General features: G+C 33.3%; 1 protein-coding gene across 2 annotated transcripts in view; it reads left to right on the top strand.

The window, feature by feature from the left end:
- EML5 (EMAP like 5) overlaps positions 1–12,023 on the top strand; it is a gene marked incomplete at its 5' end in the record, with an annotated part of 172,491 nt that overhangs the window by 21,431 nt on the left and 139,037 nt on the right. For both annotated transcript variants that reach the window (XM_082733866.1, XM_082733865.1), the window contains one exon: positions 8,288–8,447. In XM_082733866.1, coding sequence (XP_082589992.1) covers positions 8,288–8,447 — 160 coding nt within the window. The remainder of the gene's footprint in view (positions 1–8,287; positions 8,448–12,023) is intronic.

The raw sequence follows: 12,023 nt of genomic DNA, 5'->3' as shown, positions 1-12,023 counted from the left end.
TAAGATTCCACCTTTAGAACTAGAAAAACAAGAGCAAACTAAACTCAAAACCAGAAGGAAATAATAAAGAACAGAAATTAATGAAAACCATAAAACAGTAGGGAAAAATCAAACCACAAACTAATTTTTTGTCTTCGGTTTTGTTTTGTTTTGTTTTCAATGGTGGTCTTAAACTCCTGACCCTGAGGTCAAGACTTGAGCTAAGATCAAGAATCCACTGCTAACCAACTGAGGCATCCAGGAGCCCTAAAAAGCTAGGTTTTTTTGAAAAAAAGTGATTAAATTGGTGAATTTTCAGCTAGACTACCAAGAACAAAAAGATGGAAGTTACTAGTATTCATCAAGCTATCACTGCAGACCTAAAGACATTAAAAGGATAATAAGGGAATACTATGAACAACTATACATAGAGCTATTTGACAACTTAGATGACATGCACTATTCCTTTGAAAGATTCAAGCTATTATAGCTTACCAAGAAGAATAGGTAACATGAATAACCCTCTATTTATTAAAATAATTGGATTTGTAGTTTGAAACATTTCGAAAAAGAAAGCCCCAGGTACAAATGGTTTCACTAATAATTCTGCCAAACATTTAAAGAGGGAATAATACCAATTCCACATAGCTCTTACTGACAATAGATGAGGAGAGAATACTTCCAAATCATTTTGAGACTGGCTTTACTTTAATATGAAGTCCAGGCAAAGGCATTAGAAGAAGAGGAAATTACAGACCACTATTCCTCGTTAACATAGATGTAAAAATTCTCAATAAACTAATCAAATAAAATCCATCAATAGAATAATACCTTGTGACCAAGGGGTTCATTTCAGGAATATAGGGTGAGTTCAATATTTGAAAACTAATCAAGTCAACTCCCTGTATTAAGAGACTAAAGAAGGAAAATCATGATCTTCTCAACAAATGCAGGAAAATAATTTGACAAAACTCAACATCTGTTCATGTATTTTAAAATGCATAGCAAACTAAGAATAGAAGGCTACTTCCTTAACTGTATAAGCATCTATAAAAAACCTACAACTAACATTATGCTTACTGGTGAGAGACTGAATGTTTTCCTTATAAGACCAGGAGAAAGATAAGGATGTCTTCTCTTTCCTCTCCTAATTCAACATTGTACTGGAAGACTAGCCAGTGCAATAAGGCAAGAAATACAAATAAAAGACTTAGAGGAAAGGAAGAAATAACTATTCCTAGATAATTTGCTTACATAGAAATTTCCAAATAATTTATAGCACTCACACACTACTCCTAAAAGTAGTAAGTGGATTTACCAAGGTCATAAGATACAAGGTCAATATGCAAAAATCGGTTGTATTTCTGCACACTAGCAATTAACAACTGGAAACGGAAACTAAAAAACAGTACCATTTATAAGAACTCAAAAACCAATCTTGCATAAATTTAACAAAATCTATGCAGTTTTTGTATACTGAAAACTATAAAATGAAGCTGGAAAAACAAAACAGAGAACTTAAGAATGGAGTATATATATAATGTTCATGGACTGGAAGACTTAATGTAGTAAAGATGTCAGTTTTTCATAGACTGATTTATAGAGTTTATTTAATCCCAGTCCCAACAGGGTATTTAGGATATATAAACTGATTCTAAACTTATAGGGAAGATAAAGCAATTGGAATATCCAGAACAATTTAGAAAAGGAATGAAGGTGGAAGACTCAAAGTACTTAATTTTAAGGATTATTATAAAGCAACAGTAATTTGACCATATGATATTAGTGACATGATAGATACATTGATTAGTGGAACAAAATTATAAGGTACATTTTATGACAAATTAACATAGTCAATTGAAATTTGACAAAGGTACATGAACAATTCAGTTGAGAAAAGAGTGTTTTGGTTTTTCTTTTAAGATTTTTATGTATTGATTTGATAGAGATCACAAGTAGGCAGAGGGGGAGGGGTGAGCGGGCTCTCTGCTGAGCAGAGATCCTGATGCGGGGCTTGATTCCAGGACCCTGAGATCATGACCTGAGCTGAAGGCAGAGGTGTAACCCACTGAGCCACCCAGGCGCCCCAAAGAGTATTTTCAATCAATGGTGCTGGAATATTTGGACATCCATATGAAAAAATAAGCAATTACACCTTATACAAAACTGACCCAAAATGGATGGTAGATTTAAATGTGAAACATAAAACTACAAAGATTTTAGAAGGAGACTTAAGAGCAAATCTATATTACCTTTGGTTGTGCAAAGGCATGGTGTATAAAAAAACATTAAATGTACTTCATAAAAATAAAAGTTTGCTCTGTGAAAGAAACTGTTATGAGAAGGAAAAGAAAAGCTTCAGCCTGAGAGAAAATATTTGCAAATCACATGTTGGACAAAGGGATTTGTGTTGAGAATACATAAATTAATTTTAAAACTCAAAAGTATGAAGACAACCCAATTAAGATGGCTAGAAGACTTGATCAGATTATAAGAAACATTAGTCAATATTATTCATCAGGAAAATTCAAATAAAAAAGATTGACCCCAAGTATTAGTGAGAATGTGGAGCAACTAGAAATTGCATACTTTTGGGGTATATCACATGGCACAAGCACTTTGAGAAATTGGTGGTTTCTTATAAATCTAAACATGTACCTACCCTATCCTCCTTTCTGTCTTAATGAATTTTCTTATTCTGTACTTTTCATCAAAATGGATTCATATAATATGTGGCCCTTATATATCTGTCTTCTTTAATGTATATGCTTTCAAGGTTTGTTCATGTTGTAACATATGTCGGGATTTTATTCCTTTTTATTGCCAAATAATAATTCATTGCATAGATACATGCCACGTTTTATCCATTCTTCAATTGAACTTTTTGGTTGTTTTCACTTTCTGGCTATTATGAGTAATGTTGCTGTGAACATTTGTATATAAGTTTTGTAAAGACATATGTTTCCAGGGTGCCTGGGTGGCTCAGTCATTAAGTGTCTGCCTTCAGCTCAGGTCATGATCCCAGAGTCCTGGGATCAAGCCCCACACTGGGCTCCTTGCTCTGCGGGAAGCCTGCCTTTCCCTCTTCCACTCCCCCTGCTTGTGTTCCTTCTCTCACTATTGTCTCTTTCTGTCAAATAAATAAATAAAATCTTACAAAAAAAAACAAAACCCCAAACCATAGGTTTCCATTACTTGGGAATTTAGAAGTAGAATTACTAGATCATAAGATAACGCTATGTTTAGCTTTTGAGGAATTGCCAAACCATTTCTGGGAGGGGATGTATCATTTTACAGTCCCACAGCAATATTTGAAAGTTATGTTTCCTCCATATCCTTGCCAGTACTTGGCATAATATAAGTTATATATATTTTACATGCACAAATATTATATATGTGTATATATATATATTGTGTGTATGTGTATACCTACACACACATCCATACTGTCTTTTCAATCATGGAAGTGGTATATCATTGAGATTTAGATTTGCATTTTCCTACTGGCTAATGACATTGAGCATCGTTTCATGTGCTTTTTGTCTGTCTTCCTTGGGGAGATGTTTATTCAAATCCTTTGTCCATTTAAAAAATGGGGTTATTTATGGTTTTATTGTTGAGTTCTTTATATATTATAGATATAAGTCCCTTATCAAATCTTTGCAATTATGTTCTCACATTCTGTGTGTTTTGTTTTCTTATTTTTGATAGCTGTCCTTTGGAACATAAAAATTTATTTTGGAGGCACCTGGTGGCTCATTTGGTTAAGTATTTGCGTGCTGCTTGGGTCATGGTCCTAGAGTCCTGGGATCAAGCCCTACATCACTCCCTGCTCAGTGGGGCTTCTCTCTGTCCCTCTGCTACCCCCCCCCCCCCGCTTGTGCTCTCTTGTTCATACTCTCTCTCAAATAAATAAAAATCTTTTTTCAAAACAGTTTTTAATTTTGATGAAACCCATTTTATTTTATTTTTTTGTTGCTTCTGTTTTTGGTGTCCTATCTAAGAAACCCTTATTTTATCTGAGGCTGGTAAGATTTATGTTTTCTTCTAAGAATTTTATTATTTTAGCTTTCACATTTTGAATTTTGAATTTTTGTATGTAGTTTAAAGTATGGGTCTAGATTTTTTGTTTTGCATTGTGGATATTCAGATGTCCTAGCACCATCATCTTCCTTTGAATTATCTTGGCATCACTCTTCATGGAAGTCAGTTGACAATGTATTGATTTATTTCTTGACTCTGAGTTTTGTTTCATGATCTGCATCTCTGTGATGCCAGTATCATGCTGTGTTGATTACTCTAGTTTTATAGTAAGTTAGTAATTTTTGAAATTGGAAGTGTGAATCTTCCAATTTTGTTCTTTTTCAAGATTGTTTTAGTTATTCTCAGTTTTTTTTGTCAGCTTGTGAATGTCTCCAAGACAAGCAACTGGTATTTTGGCATGGATTGGTTTTAACTCTAAATCAATTTAGTCAGTATTGCTATTTTAACTATATTACAAGCTTGGAATATGAGATATCTTTCCATTTATTTAGATATTTTAAATTTTATTTAGTAGTGTTTTGTATTTTTCTCTGTACAAGTCTTGTACTTTTTTGTTACGTTTATTCCTAAGTTTTCTTTTTTTGATGCTAATATAAATGAAATTGTTTTCTTCATGTAATTTTCAGATTGTTCATTGCCAGTGTATAGAAATATAACTGATATTTTATGTTGATTTTGTATCCTACCACATTGCTGAACTCATTTATTAGCTTTACTTGGGATTTATTTATTGTTTGTGATTTCTATATACAAGATAATGTCATCTGCAAGTAGAGATAGATTTACTTCTCCCTTTTGTTTCTTTTTCTTGCCTAATTGTCCTGACTAGAATATCCAGTACTGTGTTGGATGGAAGTGACAAAAGCTGACATCCTTATCTTGTTCCAACACTTAGAGGGGAAACTTTCAGGCTTTGACCATTAAATGTGATTACACTTGTGGGTTTTCATAGATTCCTGTTATCAGATTGAGGACGTTCTTTTTATTATTTTTATTTTTTTAATTAAAAAAGTTATGTAGATAAGATTTTTTCAAAACACAATTGGTCATAATACATTTGATAATATATTAAATATGAATTATTCATTTTCATAAGAAATAAAACTTTTATATGCAGGATTTTAATCCTCAGTTGCGTATTTTTATCACAAAAGAGGTTAGATTTTTGTCATATGCATCTTCTGCCGAGATTAATGTATTTGGGCCTTTTTTAAAAAACTTTTTTTTTTTTTTTTTTTTTTTTTTTTTAGGATTGATCTTTATTCTCTTAATGTATTATATTGGTTTGTTTTTGTATGTTGAACCAACCTTCCATTCCCACTTATCTTCCTTCCTACCGGTTACTCATTTAGTATTCCCTGACTTGATGAATACCATCTAAACCATCCAGATGCCCAAGCAAGAAATCCTAGACCCTTCTCTTTCCCTTACTCACTACATCCAATCAGTTGATTTTGTCTTTTTTTTTTTTTTTAAGATTTTATTTATTTGTCAGAGGTTGAGAGAAAGAGAGACTGAGCAAGCAGGGGCAGCCAGAGGCAGAAGCAAGCAGTGTGGGACTTGATCCCAGGACCCTAGGATCATGACCTGAGTCAAAGGCAGCTGCTTAACCTACTGAGCCATCCAGGAGCTCCCAGTTGTTTCTGTCTTAATATGTTCCTAAATTTTCCCACTTTGAATCCACCCTCACTCTGATGCCAGGGGTGATTTTTTTTCTTCCCAAAGTTGAATCTCCTATTCTAAATCTACTTGTAGAAAAGTTTATGAAGGAGAAATTTCTATGAACTCCCTGCCTTCTGATAATGTACATAAACCATTACCAGCTGTTAAGTCTTTGTCTTGGTTTTAAAGATTCAGATTATTTTCTGTGAATTATGAGTGACTTTTCTGTTTCTTGAAATGAGATTTGTATTATAGTAAGTAGCCAAAACAGTATGGTATTGGCATAAAAATTGACACATAGATCAATGAAACAGAATAGAGAGCCCAGGAGTAAACCTACATATATATGGACAATTAGTTTACGACAGAGGAGCCAAAGACATAAAATGGAGGAAGGACATTCTCTTTTTAAATGAATGGTGTTGGGAAAACTGAACAACCACATACAAAAGAATGAAACTTGACCACTATCTTATACTGTACATAAAAATTAACTGAAAATGGATTAAAAACTTGAATGTAAATCCTGAAACCATTAAATTCCTAGAGAAAAACAGGTGGTAAGCTCCTTGACATCAATCTTAGCATTTATTTGTGGATATGACTTCAAAGACAAGGGAAACCAAAGCAAAAGTAAACAAATTGAAATATATCAAACTAAAGAGCTTCAGCATGGTGAAAGAAACCATCATCAAAAGGAAAAAGCAGCCTACTGAATGGATATTTGCCAAAATTACATATTTGGCAAGGGATTAACATCAAAAACATAAAGAACTCGTACAACTTAACAAAAAAAATCTAATTAAAAAAACGGGAAGGGGGCGACTGGGTGGCTCAGTGGGTTAAGGCCTCTGCCTTCGGCTCAGGTCATGATCCCAGGGTGCTGGGATCGAGCCCCACATCAAGCTGTCTGCTTTGCAGGGAGCCTGCTACCTCTTCTCTCTCTCTCTGCCTGCCTTTCTGCCTACTTGTGATCTCTGTCTGTCAAATAAATAAGTAAAATCTTTTTTAAAAAAATGGGAAGAAGATATGTATAGACATTTTTCCAAAGAAGATAAATCAGTGACCAACAGGTACATGAAAAGATGTTCAGCATCCATAATTATTAGGGAAATGCAAATCAAAACCACAATGAGATATCACCTCACATGAGTAGACTGGCTATCATCAAAAAGACAAGAAAAAAACACATGTTGGAGAGAATGTGAAGAAATGGGAACCCTCCTAAATAAAACCCTGAGAATGTAAATTAGTGCATCCACTATGTAAAACACTATGGCTGTTTCTTAAAAAGTTGACAATAGAACCGCCATACTATCCAGCAGTTCCTCTTCTGAGCATTTATCTGAAGAATGTGAAAACATTAACCAAAAAGATATGTGCAGCTTATTGTTAATTGCAGTATCATTTACAGTAGCCATGATATTAAACAGTCTAAATGTGGTCAGTGGATGAATTGATAAAGAAGGTGTGGTATATAGGCAGAATGGACTACTACCATTCCATAAAAAGCCATAAAAAGCCATAAAAAGTGAAATCAGATGGCAACAGCATCAGTGGGTGAATGGATGAAATTAGCCATAAAAAGAGTGAAATCAGATGGCAACAACATGGATGGACCTTGAAGGTATTAGGTGAACTAAGTCAGAAGGAAAAAGTAAAAAACAATATGATCTCGTCATATGTGAATCTAAAAACAACAACAACAACAAATAAAACAAAAATGAACTCATACACAGAAAATAGATTGGTGGTTATCACAAGGGTAATGGTGATTCTACAATGGTGGGTGGTTGAGGGGTGGGCAAAATGGGTGAAGGAAGTCAAATGTATGATGATAAATGGTAACTAGATTTTTGGAGGTGATCGTTTTGAGATGAATATAGATACTTAATTATAATATTATATACCTGAAACTTATATAATGTTACATACCAATGTTACTTCAGTTAAGAATGGGATTTGTAATTCAAGTATTATCCTAGGGGTGCTGCTAAATACTATTTTTGGACACTAAGATTAGAGTAAAATTGGAGAGAAGGCTTAAAAACAGATGAAGACCAAATGGGAAAATGGCATGTGGTAAGGTTGCTACTAATTTGTTGCAGAGGTGCAGTTGATCTCTTGTGAGAATTCTTTTCTTGCAAAGTTTACACACGTTGTATCATATTACAGAGATTATGAAGTCTATCATCAGTCTGCTTATCACATACATATACTAGTTAAGTAACAACTTTTTGCATGAATTTTTGTAGAAGTTATTTATTTATTTTTAAAGATTTTATTTATTTGACAGAGACACAGCAAGAGAGGGAACACATGCAGGGGGAATGGGAGAGGGAGAAACAGACTTCCTGCTGAGTAGGGAGCCCGATTGGGGCTCAATCTCAGGACACTGGGATCATGACACAAGCCTGAGGTAGATGCTTAATGACTAAGCCACCCAGATGCCCCTGTAGAAGTTATTTTAAATCCAAATTATTTAAAATGGATAACATCTAATTTTTGCATTGGTATATATAAAGTTTACATCTATCAAATACTATAAAAGCTCTATAATCAATTTTAAGTCAATTTGTTTGTTAATTTATTTATTTTGCAGCCTTGCATTGCATCCTGAACGAGTATTAGTAGCAACAGGACAAGTTGGGAAAGAGCCTTATATCTGTGTTTGGGATTCATACACTGTGCAGACCATATCAGTTCTAAAGGATGTTCATACACATGGTATAGCCTGTTTAGCATTCGACTTAGACGGACAGGTATGTGATATTTTTTCTCTTTTCCTAAACTATATCTTAAAAATGTGTACCATAAGAAATTATTATAAATCTATAAATATTAAATTGGAAAGCAATAGATGAAAGATGCCTATTTGTTCAAGGGTAGAGGTAGGTAGGTTGGGTGGATAGTTAATGAGTATAATAAAATAAGAACAGTAAGGAGTCTTTATTTCATGTATCAAGAACTTTTTAATCAACACTATTATGAAAGCCAAAGAGATTCTGACTCAGTAGAGTATTACCTGGTTGTCCTAGAAAATTTTACATATTAATAACTCTTTTCCAGGTAGTTGAGTTGATAAGACAGATGGGAGACATCTTAGGAAAACTAGGTTTCTCTAAGTAGAGCTGTATGCATTTTTTCGGTTATTTTAAAGGTTTCTGTTAAAATTACATTTTTTATTGAAAATAGAGGCAGCTCTTATAATATGAGCTATTTTTATACAACATCAAAGTTGAAAACAAAGTATAATTATCATTCCACTTACTTATTACTCCCCAAATTATTATCTACTTCTAATTAATGATTGTTAAAAAAAATTAAACATGCCAAGAACTTTTTTGTGGTGCTTTCATGAAACTTGTTATACCAAAAACATATTTAAGTAGTAGTAAGAAGTTGAATTTTGCAGATGTGGTTAATTTATAGCCTTTAATTTTTATGTTAAAATTAGACTTTAAAAATCATTTTAATTTTTAAAGAAATTTTAGTTACCTGCTTTTCAGTTCATAAAATTAATTTTATATTGATATTTTACAAAAACAGATTACATTGTGTTCTGTTTCCTTGAAAATGATAAAGTACATGTTTTATTTATAACTCTGAGGAATAGCTTATTCGAGTAGCATTAGATTAATGACTTTCTTTTAAGAGTCTGGTAAGAGATCTTTAAAGACTTAACTGGAAGCTTTCATTTGGGGAAAAATGTGCTTCTAGGTTTAATATCAATATGTAGCAGTGATTGGCAATTATAGATCCTTAATTTGCATCCCATTTTTACTATTGTTTTTCAAGTCCCTTACTGTCCTCATATCCATTTCATTTTCTTTTTTTAAAGAAAGAGAATAATACTCTTTACCTACCTTACAGAAGATTAAATTTTATGAAACAAACCTTCACAGCTTTTTTTAATCATTTATCAAGTGTTATGAAGTCCAAGGTGTATTAACTATAATAAGCATCTGTATACTTTAAACACAGATGTTTTCTTAATTTTGAAATTGTTCTTTCTAAATGTAATATGTTGCATTGTTGAGGAATTTCTTTAATATATACAAGGAAAAGTCATGCCCATAGATTTTCCTAGTTGAAAGGCCTTTAATTTTGCTTAAGTAACTTGAAAAGCCTTGGTTACATGTATTATCACAGATCTTTATGAGAATGTGTTACTTAAAAATTTAAGCTTATAGAAAACATAACAGCTAAAAGTTACTGAGCACATACTAAGTACCAAGCATTGTGCTAAGCCTACCTTATCTTATTTAATCCTCACAGCAACCCTATGAAATAGATACTATTATTATCTCTATTTTACAGATAAAGAAACTGAGACTTAGAGAGGTTAAATAACTTGCCCCAGGTTACACAGCTAGTAAATGGAGCCAGAGCGGAAACCCAGGTCAGTCACACTCCAAAGCTCATGTTTTTAACCGCAATACTCTCCTGCCTCCCAAACATGGAACTTAGGAGGTAGTGATTTATATTTCAGAAGGAATTCATCCATCTTAAATATAGTTAAAGCTTATAAGGAACTGCTGCCAATTGAAGATTAAGTTAAGAAGAGTATCTCTGAAATGATATTACTGAGAAAATGTTTTAGTTAAAAAATATATTTGAGAACATATCTATTCACTAATATCTATAAACTGTTTATGAGTTATCAACTAGGAAATATCATATGATTTTTGCATTTTGTACTAGGTTTGAAACTATAAGTGCTCTGTTAAGATTTATCCAATGAATGAGTTTCCTTGTTGGTAGTAAGCTGAATGCTATTTTCCCAGAGGCTTTCTTCTAAATGGACTGAATACTCTAATACCAGAAGTCTGCCTTACTGAGAATAATTAGGACTTGATATGCATGTAAATGCACATCAAATAGGAACTCAAATTTCTTAGTGGGAAGAAGGAAAATTTGAGTGGTACTTTGTCTTGAAAATATAAAATACATTTTAAAAACATTTCTCATATTAAAATCTAAGCTATAGTAACAGATCTGGTGATTCACAGAATAAATAAGAATAGTGTTACTTTTTAAACCTAATTTTGTCAGTTATGTGACGTTACAAAATAAAATGCTTTAGTTTACCTTTGACTATTGGCACATGATTATGAAGAGAGTAATTTTTGCAAAAACAGTAGGGGAGTTCACTGGTTTTTTCAAGTGCCTTTTAGAAATCTCTTGATATCAGGACATAGCTCAAGTGCCTAATGTATTTTTCTTGAGTTTTTTTCCTATTTCTTTGCCAGACCTAATTTCCGATGGCTTTATTTATGATTATACCAGTATTTACTCCATTAAGCCCTGAATCTTTTACAGAATTTGTGATTTTACTTTGTAACAACATGACAGTTGTTATGTAATGAACACTGAGATTATCAGGACCCCCATACTAAAATCTTTTAAGTGTAATTGCTCCTTATTTGAGTATGTTTCACAGTTGCAGGAACTTATGGGATCATCTAGCTGTGTCTTTTGGGATATTTTTCTTATTTGAGAATTTAGTGTGCTAAAACTTTTTAATGAATACTTCCAATTCAATTAATGGACACAACGAAGATTTTGTTTGGGACTTAGATCAAGGAGGAATTTAGGAAGATGGTTAGAGGCTTCTTTACCTGGTTTTCTTTCTCCCTCTCTGACTTTTACTTCTTAATCTTTAAAGGAGCTTTTCCTTCTATCTGGTTCTTAAATATCAGTGTTATTTAGGAGTTTGTAGCCTTCTTATTCTCTCACATGATTTTAACGTCCCCGTCAGTTAACAGTGGCCCCAGCTTCTCTCCTTAACTCTAGACACCCCCTCCCTTGAGTGTCATACAAATATACCAAATATTACACATTTAAAACTGAATCTCCCTTTATTCCAACTCTATTAAAACACAAAGTTTATTCTTTCTCTGGCTCTGGCCTACATTTCTAGCTTTGTCTCCTGCCACTTTCCAGGTGGTACTCCCCTAAGCTATCCTGAATTAGGCTTTTTCTTGAAAATACCATGATCTCTCTAATCTTGGTGTCCTTTGGTCTGAAAGGCACTTTCTCTTACTTTTCTACCCAAATCCTCTTCAGTCTTCCAAGATACTGTTAAAGCATTACTTTAAAAAGTTTCTTGTTTATTTGGAAGAGAGAGAAAATACATGCATGAGGCAGGGAGAGGGAAAAAGAAAGAGGAGCAGACTCCTTGCTGAGCAGGGAGCCTGACAAATAGCTCCATCCCAGGATTCTGGGATCATGACCTGAGCTGAAGGCAGATACTCAACTGAGCCATGCAGACACCCTGAAAGCATTACTTTTACTGGAAAACCTTATTTTCTTCTTTATCTACCTAGGCTGGGTTA

Source organism: Mustela nivalis, assembly GCF_964662115.1.
Source record: "Mustela nivalis genome assembly, chromosome: 6".
In the NCBI taxonomy this organism is placed as follows: domain Eukaryota; kingdom Metazoa; phylum Chordata; class Mammalia; order Carnivora; family Mustelidae; genus Mustela; species Mustela nivalis.
Note: the sequence above shows the minus strand (reverse complement) of the source record. Positions and strands in the feature narration are given on the sequence as shown.